The 17,049-nt window shown below is 38.1% G+C and overlaps 1 protein-coding gene across 10 annotated transcripts in view; it reads left to right on the forward strand.

Annotated features, from left to right (window-relative positions):
• Window positions 1–15,739, forward strand: part of KIF21A (kinesin family member 21A) — a 106,035-nt gene extending 90,296 nt beyond the window's left edge. For all 10 annotated transcript variants that reach the window (XM_088141619.1, XM_088141621.1, XM_088141622.1 and 7 more), the window contains 7 exons: window positions 1,103–1,236; window positions 4,813–4,993; window positions 6,970–7,134; window positions 7,632–7,749; window positions 11,521–11,691; window positions 12,963–13,162; window positions 14,747–15,739. In XM_088141619.1, coding sequence (XP_087997745.1) covers window positions 1,103–1,236; window positions 4,813–4,993; window positions 6,970–7,134; window positions 7,632–7,749; window positions 11,521–11,691; window positions 12,963–13,162; window positions 14,747–14,840 — 1,063 coding nt within the window. In that variant the 3' untranslated portion in view covers window positions 14,841–15,739. The remainder of the gene's footprint in view (window positions 1–1,102; window positions 1,237–4,812; window positions 4,994–6,969; window positions 7,135–7,631; window positions 7,750–11,520; window positions 11,692–12,962; window positions 13,163–14,746) is intronic.
• Window positions 15,740–17,049: the final 1,310 nt, after the last annotated feature.

Here is a 17,049-nt window from a genome sequence, read left to right on the forward strand (position 1 = left end):
GGCTTCGTAAGAAGCATTTCAAGGTCCTGGAGTGGCCTAGCCAGTCTCCAGATCTCAACCCCATGGAAAACCTTTGGAGGGAGTTGAAAGTCCGTGTTGCCCAGCGACAGCCCCAAAACGTCACTGCTCTAGAGGAGATCTGCATGGAGGAATGGGCCAAAATACCAGCAACAGTGTGTGAAAACCTTGTGAAGACTTACAGAAAACGTTTGACCTCTGTCATTGCCAACAAAGGATATATAACAAAGTATTGAGATGAACTTTTAATATTGATCAAATACTTATTTTCCACCATGATTTGCAAATAAATTCTTTACAAATCAGACAATGTGATTTTCTGGATTTTTTCCCCCATTTTGTCTCTCATAGTTGAGGTATACCTATGATGAAAATTACAGGCCTCTCTCATCTTTTTAAGTGGGAGAACTTGCACAACTGGTGGCTGACTAAATACTTTTTTGCCCCACTGTATGTGTGTATGTATGTGTGAGCATGTGTGCATACACACATAATATAGGCTATGGTTAGGTAAAGGGCATCAGGAAATAATATATTTGTCTTCTCCCATTCTATATCTTTTTTAAAATAGTTAAAAATGCTAGCAAAAATTTTGGAATATTTGATTTTCTTTAGCATAGAATGTGGATTTGGATAAGTAAATAGACTGGATGCAGGAAACATATTGTCCTGGTTTGGTATAATCCCACAGACTCTGATTTGGCCATAATTAGCCAAGCACAGTAATTGTAGCTTTGCAACCAGTGGCTTAGATGTCCATTGTGATGGAAGATAGTATCTGTAAATTTGTGTGCTCCTCAGGACTATTTGGTCCATGATTAAGCTAACCTTTCTCATTGCTGTTCTCTTGGCCAACAAACACAGGTTGGGAAAAATTCACTTGATTGAAGAGCAAGTGTATGTCCTGTTATATAGCCACAGCAGAGCATACATTCATAGATATTCTTCTGTCAACAGATTTCCTTTCTTAATCTATAGTTTCATGAAAGATTTCCAGTAATGCAGGACAAGATGATTGAAATAATAAAATCTGATTAAAAATGACTGATACAATGACTAATGTATGGTTCTTTTTCCCATTTAGAGGCATAATCAACCCAGTTTCTTCAAAATGTGTCCGACCTTCTCCAGTTCAGTGTACCTGTATTGCTGAAGGTCATACGAAGGCTGTGCTTTGTGTTGATTCTACTGATGATCTTCTCTTCACTGGATCAAAAGGTTTGATTGGTTTCCATTGAGTTTATGTAGCTTTCTCAATTCTCTCTCAGTATTGATGGTGTTACCAAAAGATAATGGAATGTTCTAAGAACGAACCTACATGTTACATTTTAAGCCTGTGTGAATCCATTGATTTGAATTGAATTTGAATTGGAGATTTGAGAATCAAATCAAGGAGGCATGTAAGTTTGCAATTCAAGGGCAAACTGCTTCAGTTGGATCAATTTGAGATTTGAGTGGAAAAAAAAATATCTGCAGGCTATAATGAGAAGGCATCAAAATACCAGCATCAGCTTATTTTTTGGCAGGATAAGATGACAGTAGCAGAGATAATAGACCTTTTAGAGGCCTGTAACTCTAAAATCTGCCTTCAAGAGATTCACAACAATGATAGTAGGAAGGATGAGGAATTGACAGCACTTAAACCTCCAAATTGCTTGCAAAAAGGCTGGTTCAGATGAATGAATACAAAAAGGATCCTACTTGGAGTTAAAAATATTTTTTTCAAAACCTGTGTAAAAAGCTCTTTTCCATTAGCTTTTCTAAGGTGCCAGGCCTAGCATAATACTGAAGAATGACCATTAACTTGGCCTGGTAGACAGGGTGGGTTTTTGCTGCCACTGATCATTGGCTTTTCTAGAATTCCAAGAGAGCTGGTATGTCTGTTTGGCAAACTTGGCAACTCTTAGGAAGGAAGGGAGAAACCTGACTCTTTTGGAAAGAATTACCATTGATTTAGTCTTGTGGAGTAGCACTCCACGACTCTTTAAGCTTTGCTGCTTCTGGTCCTGGTTTTGGAGGGGACGCAGGAACATTGCAGCAGCATGTTGATAAGCCTGTCTTTTCTTGGGAAGTACCTCTTCATCAGTAGCAGAACCTGGTTTTATCTTCTGGGCAATTGACATAACTAGCAAAGGCAACAGAAACAAGCTGGCACAGTGAGATACATTGTCAGAGAGATAGATAAGCCACTGAGAAAAGAGCTGGCACTGAATCTATGCAATTCGTAGCCTAGTTAACCACAGTTCTTAAAAAAACTAAATGTTTGGGCCACTGCCAAGATGTATTAGCCTAGCACTTAGTTGCTCATTGTTGAGAGATTTAAATCGGCCATGATGGTGCCGAAATTAAAAGTTTGACCTAAGAGTGAATATTGGCATATTCAAAATGCTGGGAACAGAGTTGAATTCTCAGTCATGCTGGAAAGAGCACAAAAGTGTAACGTTCTGTTAGCACAAGAGAGACCAAAGTCAAGGTTTGTGATTGGCTACATTAAAGATTTTGAAATAGTAATTGAAGCCCAAAAAAATGTTAGCCTTGACTCCCCAAAAGAACTCAAGACCAAGAATTTGATGAGGTGATTAAATTAATTGGCGGGCAACGTATGTGTCAGAGAGCCCATGGTTCCAGTTATATCATCTTTTGCCTGCCTCATTCTGTATATTCTCTGGATTACACAAGTGTTCTGTTCCAGGAATCCTTGCCTATCATTTTTTCCATACATCAGATTTTTGTCACACACATGCCACAATGGTGGCCACACTTTTTGCACTCTTTGCCTGCATGTGGAAACTTCCTGCATGTGGAAGTAAAGCTGCCACGTCATATATTACCTATAACAACTTCAGAACTATGGTTACAACTATGTCACTATGTAATAAGGATGGAATAACTAGAGAAAAGCCATCAAATCAGCCAACCACTTTGAAAGGTTGCAAAGCACTTCATGATCTCTTGGTTGAATTTGTGGCTTCAAAGTGGATCCCTGCTTTGAATCATGGATTTGTTGTGATGGGGCAAATTGGTGTATGCTTCATTGAATTGAAGCTTTGTATCACTCTGTTACACTTATCATACAGGAAGCAGCTCTCCCCGAAAAATAGTTTCTGTCTACCTTTCTTCATTTCTTTGCTATTTAACTTCCTACTCCACTCCTAATTTTCCTTGGTCCACATCCCCACCTCATACACCCATCCAGTTTCACAATTCATTAAAAAAGATAGCTACTAAAAAAGAAGACAGACAGTGGATGAGTAATTCCAATTACCAAACAAACTATGCCAAAATGAGCAACCTTTCCAAGAAAATACTTTTTTTAATCTCAAGGTGATGGGTGTGAGGATCTAGCAGCCTTAATTAAATTTACTTCATCAGAGAAGATTTATTTATAAGATTTATAAACAGTGTGACTCTGGGCAGTGTGAAGCATAAAAACAGACAACACCCCCCCACCACATAACAAACATATATAGTATATAAAGATAAAAGATGGTTTCTTGACTGCAGTTATCACTTCTAAAATAAACATGGTAGAAAATGATGAGTGTTGTAAACCACAAAATAAATAAATAAACCAACATATAAAACCGCTACTGACATGGGGCACATCATTCAGCTGGGGTGCTTCATATTTCCTAGTTCTACTATTCCTACAGAACTTTGAAAAGAATCTTCTTGCAGTTCAGATCCCCAGGCTTCTGATGTGCCGATCTAATTTGCCAGTTTTAAGAAGTCATTCATGCTCCTTTTTATCTCCATTAACATCAAAAGTATTTTGTCAATGAATTAACCAGTGAATTGACCTTTTCATTTGACTGTATTTTATTAGCAAGAACATTCTCCAGAGCTGTCATATGCTCGAAAATGGAGGCAGTACACTTTGATCATTGAAACTTGCCCTTGACAAGACCAAATTGTTTATAATGCCAGTCCCATTTACTGCCAAGGAGGTAGAAATGCTCATTCTAAATAATCATATGGACCCAGATTAATAGTTGGAGAATCTCCTGGTCATGGGCAATTAAGAGTGTGTGTCAGTTGACTGATTCCGATTTTTGAGAAGGAGGCTCTTGGTTCTTGCTTCCCCTGCTTTGCTTGCCTTCTAACTTCTGCATTCAACCTGGGTCTTTCTCTTGAGAGCTAGTCATAATCAATCATTCCCTCTGGTAAAATAGATTGGGATGTGATCCCTAAGACACATGTTTTGCTGAAAGGGTTGCATTTCCCCTCACAGATGTTTACAGGCATTCATGGGTCCATTTTTGTTACTTGGTACAATTGAGTGTCTCTTCTGTAGGACACTCTTCTTAGCTCAGAGTGATATTCCAACCGAGGGAGTCTGTATTCCGTGCCTGACGACTTATTGTTAGGTTATAGCAGTGTGATGCGGATGGAATTGCCTTTGAAATAGCCTGGAAGCTTCAGTTGCTGTAAAATACACTAGTTGTAGGATGTTACAATTAAATTATCCTTTTGACATCTACCCAAAGATTTTTTTTAACTGTTATTCTTTCTGGTTTTTTTAATTGAAAATATTATTATCTGGTCTGTATTCTAATGTTTCCTGTATAGAATTTTTGCTGCCCGTGTGTTTGTGCCTTTGCTAATGTTAGTTGACTATTTGAGCTACTTTTAACGATAATTATTAGATATTGATGTGTACTTTTTATCTATATTTATGTAATTTATCAAAATAGCAATTCATTATGAAACAACAAATAAATCAAAGGAATGAATGCCTGTATTGCACAGAATAATATAGCATATTTTATTTGTTGTATTTTTTTTTCTTTTTAGATCGAACTTGTAAAGTATGGAATTTAGTTACTGGACAGGAAATCATGTCTCTGAGTGGTCATCCCAACAATGTTGTATCTGTAAAATACTGTAATTATACTAGTTTGGTGTTCACAGTCTCAACATCTTATATTAAGGTGTGGGACATCCGAGAATCTGCTAAATGTATCCGAACACTAACGTAAGTTGGAACTCTAAAAAGCAAAAATGCAATCTTATAACATTATTAATAGATTTCACAATATATTTAATTATTAATAGATTTTGTAAGTGCTGAGACAGTTATAATTATGCAGAATATCCAGGCTTAAAAGCAGCTACTTTGCTTTCTTTAACTTTTGTGTAAAGCTCACTGAGCTGGCAAATTAAGAAATTACTTGTAAGATATTAAATGTAAGGAAAAATAAAGCCCCCGCGATGCAGTATGAGAAAATAGACAAGAAAACGAAGTGCTTCCACTGTTGAGGAGCTCTAAATTAAACACTGTAAATCAAGGTGAAGAATTGATCTAAGCTGTAGAACGAGAAGTATGTAATTCCTCTTCTGATTTTCCTTATAATGCATCAGGCTGTGAATCCAGGTACATTTTGAAAGCCTTATCAAAGCCAAGGCAGCTGGGCTGCTTCTGTCTAAAGCAGTGTTTTTCAAACTTGGCAACTTTAAGATGGGTGGACGTCAACTCCCAGAATTCCCCAGCTGGCTGGGGAATTCTGGGAGTTGACGTCCACACATCTTAAAGTTGCCAAGGTTGAGAAACACTGGTCTAAAGTATTTTTCATCTTTTTTAACCAGAGAGATCAGGGCATCACGCATCATGGAGTAAGCCACTGAATTAGGGCTCTTCTACCTCAAAGGGAAGAGAGAATCAGTTCACAGTACCAGTAGATATATATATATCAATCAGATTGGGACATTGGAATTCTCCTGAACAGCTCACCATCTGTTGGTACTTGATTATCACAGATCATGCCAACATTAAGTATTCTAAACATACATAATTTTTCATATTGATTTATTTATCAAATTTATATAGCCACCCATCTTGCTGGCGTGACTCTGGGCAGCATACAATAAAGCAAACAAAACAAATCTTAAATAACCATTAAAACAGTTAACATAAAATATAAATAAAATCTTGGGAGAATGAACCAAAATCTCACATACAATACAGCCATCTTGTGGGCTATTGCCATGGGATCCCCAAGCCTTCTGGAAAAAAAGAAAACACATTTTAAGAGATTTCCAGAATGACAGAAGGTTTGGGGCTAATCTCACCTCAGGGGGAATGATATTCCAAAGGATGGGGGCTACAGCAGAAAAGGCTTGTTTCCTGGATCCCACTAGATGGAGCTGTTCAGCAGATGGAAACTGCATGACCTTCCTGCAGGACCTGATGGGACAGGTAGATGTAACCAGGGAGAGGTGGTCCCTCAAATAACTTGGCCCCATGCTATATAGGGCTTTAAAGGTCAAAAGCAGCACCTTGAATTGAACCCAGAAGCAAACATTTTAAACATTTTAAATGACATGGGTCCAGGTTACTTGTGGGACAGCCTCTTTCCAATCACATCTGCTCATCGTACCAGGTCCAGCAGGAGGGGTATGTTGCAGATCCCGTCTGTTAAAAAGCTTCATCTGATGGAACCCAGTTGACATCCCTTTTCTGCTGTGGCTCCTGCCTCTGGAACATCATCCCCCTCCCCCGCTGGGGTGGGGTTAGCCCCATCCCTGTTAGCCTTTCGGAAGGCTTTGAAAACATGGTTCTTCCAGCACCTTGGGGATACCATGGGGAGCCTGTATGATGGTTGTATTATGTTTAGATGGGTGCTCTCCCACAATATTGTTTTGTTAGCTTATTTATCTTGTATTTATTTATTTTTAAAAGTGCTTTAATAATTGTGATATTAACTATTGGTTGTACACTGCCCAGAGTCATGTTCAGTGAGAAGGGCGGTTATATAAATATGATGAGAGAGAGAGCACGCGCACGCGAGCACTTTCCATTTAAAACAAGATACACAATCAGTATCCATCAACCCATCATCCTGTTACGTTCAGCAAGGGACAGATTAAATTATCACATTCCTTTTTTTATCGTATCTAATCTAATCTAGTCTAGTCTTGTTTTGTTTTGTTCTTTTCCCTTGTAAAATGAAGATCTTCAGGCCAGGCGATGCCAGGGGATGCCTGCTCTGCAAATACCAATAGAACAGTTACAATTCCAGCTGGCGAGAACCAGATAAATCAGATTGCTTTAAATCCAACGGGCACTTTTCTATATGCAGCTGCAGGAAATGTGGTCAGAATGTGGGACCTGAAGAGGTAATATTTCTGTATTATCCTGTTAGAGCATTGTGATTTCTAGTGCCAAAGTGAATTTGTATTTGTAATCTGCACTAGACATCGCCAGTTTGGACTAGGACTAGTCAGTGACAGGTTTGAGTTCCTTTTCATTATATATTTATAGTGGGAAAGCTGATAGATCATAATTTCTTCCCATGGCAAAAGTGTTGAACTGCAAATGCTGTATGAGTACAGTGACCATATTTCCTTGGAAAAAAATAAAGGACAAACTTGAAAAAGGGGCAAACCTGAAAGAGGTTCATAAGGATAAAAAAATTTGTTCATGTTTATAACTTTGCTTTACAAAGGAAAATTCAAGAGTAAAACCAAGAAAACTTTACAAAACTGCATATTCTAATAAAAATATCTAAAATCGGTATAAGATTGAAAAAGAATTAGTTGAGGTGGCTTATTAGGTTTTGAAATAATCAAGTTCTTTTATATCTCACAAGTTCTACCTTTTGCTATTCTTCTAGATTTCAGTCTACAGGAAAGCTAACTGGTCACTTGGGCCCAGTTATGTGCCTCACTGTGGATTGTATTTCCAGTGGACAAGATCTTATAATTACTGGCTCAAAGGACCATTATATAAAGGTACCCTCTCATGCATTTTTAAAACATATTAAAGTAGACTTGAAGAATTAGTACATTATTAGTACTAATAGTACATAATTACTTAGTAATTAACTAAGAGTACATTATTACCGTATTTTTCCGTCAATAAGACGCCCCCATGTACAAGACGCCCCCCACTTTTCCAACCCAAAATTAAGAAATCAATATTTTAAAGATAGTGCAGAACACATTTTTATTTAGTAATTAGGTAACATTGACCTGATACACTCGGTGGGAGGAGGTCCAAATGTCTCTCTGCAGCTCTATTTCCATGCTCTTTTGCATAACTGATTACATTCAATCATGAGTGAAACTGCCGATAGCTTGTCTCTGCAAACAGACTTCCTCTAATTGGTTTGTTCAGCATCAGCTGACGTCAGTTACATAAGGCTTGTGATTGGAGGAAGTCTGTTTGCAGAGACAGTATGGGCAGTTTCGCTCGTGATTGGAGGCTCGTGATTGGAGGAAGCCTGTTTGCAGATTCAAGCTATTTCACTCGTGATTGGAGGCTAGAAATAGGAGGAAGCCTGTTTGCAGAGACAAAGTATGGGCAGTTTTGCAACCACGTGGTTCTCTCCTCAGCTTACTTCCTTGAATAAGATGCCCTTCAATTTTTAGCGTAAGGATTTTAGAAAAAAGTATCATCTTAAAGTCAGAAAAATACGGTAATCTGTTTTTTACAGTTGAAAGGCTTGTCTGGCTGACATTTTCTGAGCACATTTATGTATGAAAAATAGGAATTCCCTATTTGCATTGAAAAGTCTTCAGACAGATTCATTCATTCATTCATTCTTCAAATTTATATAGCCACCCATCTCATATACAGTGGGGCAAAAAAGTATTTAGTCAGCCACCAATTGTGCAAGTTCTCCCACTTAAAAAGATGAGAGAGGCCTGTAATTTTCATCATAGGTATACCTCAACTATGAGAGACAAAATGGGGAAAAAAATCCAGAAAATCACATTGTCTGATTTTTAAAGAATTTATTTGCAAATCATGGTGGAAAATAAGTATTTGGTCACCTACAAACAAGCAAGTTGTCTGGCTCTCACAGACCTGTAACTACTTCTTTAAGAGGCTCCTCTGTCCTCCACTCGTTACCTGTAGTAATGGCACCTGTTTGACCTTGTTATCAGTATAAAAGATACCTGTCCACAACCTCAAACAGTCACACTCCAAACTCCACTATGGCCAAGACCAAAGAGCTGTTGAAGGACACCAGAAACAAAATTGTAGACCTGCACCAGGCTGGGAAGACTGAATCTGCAATAGGCAAGCAGCTTGGTGTGAAGAAATCAACTGTGGGAGCAATAATTAGAAAATGGAAGACATACAAGACCACTGATAATCTCCCTTGATCTGGGGCTCCATGCAAGATCTCACCCCGTGGGGTCAAAATGATCACAAGAATGGTGAGCAAAAATCCCAGAACCACATGGGGGGACCTAGTGAATGACCTGCAGAGAGCTGGGACCAAAGTAACAAAGGCTACCATCAATAACACACTACGCCGCCAGGGACTCAAATCCTGCAGTGCCAGATGTGTCCCCCTGCTTAAGCCAGTACATGTCCGGGCCCATCTGAAGTTTGCTAGAGAGCATTTGGATGATCCAGAAGAGGATTGGGAGAATGTCATATGGTCAGATGAAACCAAAGTAGAATGTTTTGGTCTAAACTCAACTCGTTGTGTTTGGAGGAAAGAGAATGCTGAGTTGCATCCAAAGAACACCATACCTACTGTAAAGCGTGGGGGTGGAAACATCATGCTTTGGGGCTGTTTTTCTGCAAAGGGACCAGGACGACTGATCCGTGTAAAGGAAAGAATGAATGGGGCCATGTATCGTGAGATTTTGAGTGAACACCTCCTTCCATCAGCAAGGGCATTGAAGATGAAACGTGGCTGGGTCTTTCAGCATGACAATGATCCCAAACACACTGCCCGGGCAACGAAGGAGTGGCTTCGTAAGAAGCATTTCAATGTCCTGGAGTGGCCTAGCCAGTCTCCAGTTCTCAGCCCCATGGAAAACCTTTGGAGGGAGTTGAAAGTCCGTGTTGCCCAGCGACAGCCCCAAAACATCACTGCTCTAGAGGAGATCTGCATGGAGGAATGGGCCAAAATACCAGCAACAGTGTGTGAAAACCTTGTGAAGACTTACAGAAAACGTTTGACCTCTGTCATTGCCAACAAAGGATATATAACAAAGTATTGAGATGAACTTTTGACCAAATACTTATTTTCCACCATGATTTGCAAATAAATTCTTTAAAAATCAGACAATGTGATTTTCTGGATTTTTTTCCCCATTTTGTCTCTCATAGTTGAGGTATACCTATGATGAAAATTACAGGCCTCTCTCATCTTTTTAAGTGGGAGAACTTGCACAATTGGTGGCTGACTAAATACTTTTTTGCCCCACTGTATATGGCTTTAGGCTGTATATAAAGAACAAAAAAGATCAATACAACAATTTAAAAACAAGAAAAAATATAAATGCATATGAGAAAAAGCATAATAAAATACATAAAATTCACAGCCCAGGTAATCCCATTCATCAAAACAATCAGTACTGCCAGTGTATCGTTCCCACCATACTCCTGGATCTCCATGTCCATTGGCAAAACTATGTCTTTGTGAAAAGCCAGCAGGATTGGGGCCAGTCTGATTTCTGGGGATGGGGGGGATGATATTCCACAGGGTGGCTTCCATGGAAGAAAAGGTTCTCTTCCTTGGTCCCTCCAGAGGATATTCCCTGGCTGATGGGACTTGCAGTATTCCCCTCCTGCTGGACCTGACCACTTTTTGTGGGTTTTGTTTTGATATTGAAGAGTAAAAGAAGTAGTTTGTGTTTCGTGTTTTTAATGAAAACAATCTTTTCCCTCCACATATTCAGATGTAAACCCCCTTAAGTTAATGATCTTATGCATGGGTAAATGTGTATAATATCACAGTCCAAACCCCAATAATTGCTGCTACTTAGAAATATTTTAAAATGTTACCATTGATATATTGCATAATTAGTACATGGACAAGCAATAGCAAACCATGTTTTAATCTTCTACTGGAATACTGCTATTCAATCAGGGTAATTAATATTGTTACTCTTTTGGTCATTTGATTATTGATAGAAACTAAAAAAAACAACTTCCAAGAAAAAGGGCTAGTAGATCTTTAAAGTAGAGCAAAATTATTTGTTATTTCTAGTCGGCTAAATACGGTAACAACATCACTGCTCAAATGAAAAAAGTGTAAATTTAACTAAAAACGGAATTTTATGTTGAAAGATTAAGAATTCAATTCAGTCGTGTTCCAAAGAAATTCCTGGACTAAGAATTCTTTAAGAGTATTTTACATAAGGCTTAGATAATTCTAAGAAATTCTAAGAAAACTCAAGACCAGCTTGTTTTGTTTTATATGATAATCTGAAGTCCATTCCTTGAGATATAGTAGTAGTGAGGTAGTTTTCGTAATGAGACTTTGAAAAACAATTTCATTTTGAGATGCAAAGAGGATATAAATAAAACTAATAGATTATGCATTTGTGATTACTGACTGCCCATGTTATTTTGAACTAACAAAGATTTAAATTCATTTACTAATTTCTACTAATGCACCATTCCAGACTTTCAGGGGATTGTTGAAGGACTATTGTGTGTTCATTAAGAATAATGGGTGCATTTCCTCATATATGTTCGGTTAAATGCTGGCCAAAACAATTCTGCAGATATACAAGTATATTCTCCCATTCCAGATGTTTGATATAACTGAAGGAGCTCTTGGAACTGTAAGCCCTACACATAATTTTGAACCTCCTCATTATGATGGCATTGAAGCACTTACTATTATGGGTGACCATCTTTTTAGTGGATCCAGAGATAATGGAATTAAAAAATGGGACTTGGCTCAAAAGGACCTAATTCAGGTAATGTTAAAACACAAGAAGGCATTAGTATACAAGAATTGTTGTCAAAATCAATTTTTTTTTCAAATATTCAGAATCTGCATTTTCACAACAAAGATGTTAAAACATGCTAAACTCATGGAGAAATGATAATCTAGACTAATAGGCAATATTCATTATTCAGATTTTATAAATTACATTCATGTGCTTTTCTGTAACCCTGACATCTCTTCTAGAATTCTGAAAGATTCCCAACAGCTTTCTTAACTGATCCTCAGAATTATAGAGAATAATATAATTTTTATTTTCACAGAATAGAGACTAGAAATTCAAGACAGGCCCAAATAATATACACAGACAAGCCTACTCATATTAATATTTGGAATACTCTGAAGAAAACAAACCACAGATGTGTTAAAAGTCATGTCAGGCCACTTACAGTAGGGCAGAGTCAAGGAAGCAAGGATGACACAGACTTCAGGAGGAGGTTTTAATGCAAGAATTAGGGATAAGGTACAGAATCTTGGAAACTGATAGGAACCTCCAACCCTCTTTTATTACCAAGCACATCAAGGCAGGAGAGCCAGGTTGGTCTAGCGGTTAAGGCACCAGGCTAGAAATCAGGAGACTGTGAATTCTAGTCCCTCCTTAGGCACGAAGCCTGCTAGGTGACCTTGGGCCAGCCCCTCTCCCTCAGCCGTAGGAAGGAGGCAATGGCAAACCAATTCCGTAATGTTGTCAAGAAAACTGCAGGGACTTGTCCAGGCAGTCACCAGGAGTCAAGACTGACTTGAAGGCACCAATATATATTGGCTGATTGGGGAATTCCGGGAGTTGAACTCCCCACATCTTAAAGTGGAGAAACTGCTCCAGATACTTTGAACCCTGACTCGAAGGCAACACACACACACACACACACACACACACACACCATTAAGGCAGAGTCTTTTTTAAAGTTTTGAATCTCTTCTTGGATTTCCTGCAATCTGGACTGAGCTGCCATATTCTAAATAAGTCACTGATGAACTGTTCCCTCTGTTGAATGTTTGCCTCTTGAGCTCCTCCTGTTTCTTTCTCAGCCTCTTCACAGCCTCTCACAGGTTACTTGAATACTCCATTTTGGGGGATTGCTATTTGAAAAAGTGAAAACTCTTGAAACAGCTAATAGCGTGCATATTATTTTGCTGTATACACCTAATTAGCTTCCAGCTGATATTTTCTGAAACAGTTTTGTCTATCCGTAATTATAGGTGTTGCCATTTTTTCTGCCTGAACTTGTGATTTCTTTTCAGCAAGTTCCTAACGCTCATAAGGACTGGGTTTGTGCTCTTGGTGTCGTTCCCGATTCCTCTGTGCTGCTGAGTGGCTGTCGAGGAGGGATTCTGAAGCTCTGGAGGGGCGACACGTTTGCACCAATCAGTGAACTAAGAGGACATGATAGTCCTATTAATGCCATCTGCTCCAATTCCAGCCAGATTTTTACTGCATCTGAGTGAGTTCTTTTTATGTTCTGTACTTATATTTTATTTCTGGAATTAATTCAGGTGTTCTCATTCACTTGAAGCACTTACCTTTTTTTTACAAAATACGCTTTAACAAATAATTAGAATCATAAACATAAATAAATCTCCCAGGATTCCTGATTATATACACTTCTCTATGAAATGACAATACAGATAGTTATACAAAATATAAACATACTTATTCAGAATGGGTCTTATAGCTTTTGATTGAACACAAAAATTTAGAGTTTTAATTGTGTATTTGAAGGCCCCTAATGTAGCTTAATTCTCCCACACATTTGGAATATAAACCATAGAGGCCAAAACAATATTAACTCCATTCTGTGTCCATTTATAAATTGACATTTGCCAAGATGGAGAATTGCTACTACTCTCTTTTACTTTTTTATCACATCTCCAAGCAAGCTTCAGGGTTTACCCAAATTATTATTTTTTTCAAAAAAGTTTGATGTACTTTAAAGCTTATATTTAATTGGTCCTAATAAAGGTATTTTATTGCACTTATTCTGTTTGTTTAGACCATTGTTTCTTAATCTCAGCAACTTGAAGATGTGCGCACTTCATCTCCCAGAATTCCCCAGCCAGCTTGCTGGCTACAGAATTCTGGGAGGTGAAGTCCACACATCTTCAAGTTGCTGAGGTTGAGAAACACTGGTTTAGAGAGAGGCTTGCAGTATGTGACCCCAAGGAGTTTTGACTCCCTCAGAAGTGGCCATGCTGGCTAAAATTAATGGGAGCTGGAGTTGACTTGCATTTGAAGGCTACTGTATATGTTGCCAATCCATGAGATTTATGGGTTGTAAGCTCCTTTTGGGTCAACGATCTTTTAGAATGCTGCTCTCCCCTAAATATATTCCCTAAAATTTTACATAGCAGAGCTGCTATGCCACTAAAATCTTACAAAATTTGACAGTCTCAAAAATTTTGTTAACATTTTAATGTGTTGGGAGTGCTGTGCGTATAGTTTTGGGGGTTGATGAATGACCCATGACTGCTGCATTGCCATTTCTGGTTTTTGGTTTATTTTTGTGTGTGTGTGTGTGTGTGTAAGAAAATATTACTTGGCCATACTGTCTGGAAATCCTGCGAGGAGTCCCATCACATCTAAGAGGTTTCCCTTTGGGGAATTCTGGACTAAATGGAAAGTTTTAGAATTAAATACACCACCTTCAAAATACTACTCAGCATGCTACAGATTCTACAGATTTGTGGTGAAATTCCCAATGAATAACATATAGGGTCCCTTCCCTTTTTAAAAACCACCCCCTTAAGGAAAATTCTTCCCATGGAGACTTTTTATTACTACATGAGTATTTACTTTATAAACAACAGTAATCTCTTTCAGTCCAAAATCAGATTAATTTAACTGAGTATTTAATTAATGTTTCTTTTTATGTTAAATGTGTGTGTGTAAGAAAATATTACTTGGCCATACTGTCTGGAAATCCTGCAAGGAGTCCCATCACATCTAAGAGGTTTCCCTTTGGGGAATTCTGGACTAAATGGAAAGTTTTAGAATTAAAACTCTTTAAATGTTAAAAAATGTTTTACAGTGATCGAACTGTGAAAATCTGGAAAATTCCCAGCAGTCTAGATGGACCGATCTCTGATCCAGGTGATACAAGTGAAGATATTGCCAGTAACTGAATAGAAGTTGCACCACTAGATGTCTCAAGCTCTGGGGATAAACTTTGCTCTCACTGAAGTTGCTCTGCATTTTTAGGCAAATGGTAGCACCTGAAAGAACTGTTAATTGTTCTACTGTTAGGCATTTGTATTCTGCTAAAAACTGCTGCCCTTAAGAGCTGCCTTATGTACTGCATTCAAAATGTGTTTGTTGGTTTTATATATGTCTGTGTGTGGGTGTGTGTGAATGCTTGTTCTCACATATAATGGCTTAGTTTGTGTGCATAAATAAGACTTTGCAAATTAAACTGGACATCTGTGATTTTGAATGGTGGTCTGAGAACTCTAATCTAGAATATGAAGCTGCCCTATGTACCTCACATTGACCCTTCTGTGGAATGAAACTTCAGAATTATCCACAATATACTGGTATATTTTAATCTCATTTCCAAAACCTTTAATAGAAGAGAACTGGAGGGGTCCTAAAAAGTTTACTTGAATTTTGCTGCTGTATGAAATATTAAGATTGGAATGTCAATAAACTGGGAGAGACGACTGCCCTTGACTGTTGCTGTTTCCAGACTGAGGGCTCCTGACATTACAAATCAAAAGATACCATGTGACTAATCAGTCTTTGCAGTCATCATGAGAAAATAGGGGAAGATTGGAAATTCAGAATCAGTGAATCCAGTGTCTGGATTTCATCTTGGTAAAACTACATCACTAAGGCAGGATCATTGCACAGTAAAACCCTGGAAGCACCCTATATTCTGCTAACAAGGAATAGTCCCATAACCAGAGCAGTGCAGCTATGTCTACTCTGCGCTCAGGACTAAAAACTAAAATGCTGTTGAATAAACATTTTAATAGGGCTTTTGCCTACCACAGTATTCATAGAGAAATACCTTAATTTTTTTTTTCATATGGAGTGCTTTTAATTTCATGTTCTACTTTATTTAAAAACAAACAAGGTTTTCTTTCTTTTAATCTAATTTGATATGCTGCTAAATACATTTTAAATATGTCTGTGAACCTTGAAAGATACTTAAAAGAATTGAACCAACGGTGTCAACAAAGGCTGTGTAAATATGTGCGTTATAAAGAAAGACTCCCTTAACTGGGTTCCTGAGTGAAATTTTAAAATGCTGTAGTGTGTGCAGATTAAGTGAGAGAGATGTATAATTTATCCAACTCTTCAGGATGTTAATTTGTAAATTCAGCTATTTTTAAAAGTTTAGAATAATTTTCAAGAACAATGTTTTATTGTTTTGTTGGATATGATGATGGAGAAGATGAGCTTATAGATGTATAGCTTAAAGTAGTCATTGCTTAAATTAAAAAACACCACATAACTGAATGTGAACTATTTGTTGTTGATTTTGTTTTCCCCGCTACAGAAAGAGATGTTTTTGCATACCCGCCAGGGAAGCATTTTCCAATAGCGTTCAAAGTAAAAACTGTGCACAGTACTTAGGTTCTCTTAGTATTTGTTGATACTAAGAATTCTCCTAAGAAAGGATCAAAGCCTGCATTTACTAACTTGCTCATAATCCAGAAGTAGAGGGAAAGTATTTCTCCCAGTTCTTTTGCTTTGTTATTCTGAATGGACTTTTTAAAACATGGACTGTTACATTGAAAATGCTAAGAGGTGCTTCGTGAAGCCCATCCCTCATTGAAGCAGCCATATCTGGAAAACTCAGAAGGGCTGCTCTGGGGCTTTGTCCATCCACGTGCATAGACAGACTACAATTCCATGGGGACTGAGAACACTTAAGCAGCTGTGCGCGCGCAGACACACAGAGGCAGCCAGGACAAGTCTTGCAGAGGATTGGTGGCCTTGGCACTTCAAGAAGAGATGTTTTTCTCATGTCATTGAACTTTACAAAGTGCCTCTTGGAATGCTTTGCACAGACATAAAATTTTACACTGCAGGTAAATTAAAAATACAGGCAGCAGAAAGGCAGAACACAGGCAACATATTTTTATTACTAATTAAGGGGAAAAGGACAGACTTCCCTCTTCCAATGATGCACTTCAGAGGGGAAGTGGAAGTTGGATGATTGTGTCCTTAACAGGAGTTAATAGAGCTGATCAAAATATCCCCTGGAGATTAGATTTATTCCTAAACAGACCCAGTAAGGCATAGGGTTACACTAACCCTCTTACATCAGCCTCCATTGTGGCCTTAACTGATTCTTAGCTTTCCAAAGATCAGGACAAAGATTTGTCT

Source organism: Python bivittatus, unplaced genomic scaffold (assembly GCF_059951505.1).
Source record: "Python bivittatus isolate LINGU-HERP-01145 unplaced genomic scaffold, Pbiv_v1 ctg000330_np1212, whole genome shotgun sequence".
Taxonomy (NCBI): Eukaryota; Metazoa; Chordata; class Lepidosauria; order Squamata; family Pythonidae; genus Python; species Python bivittatus.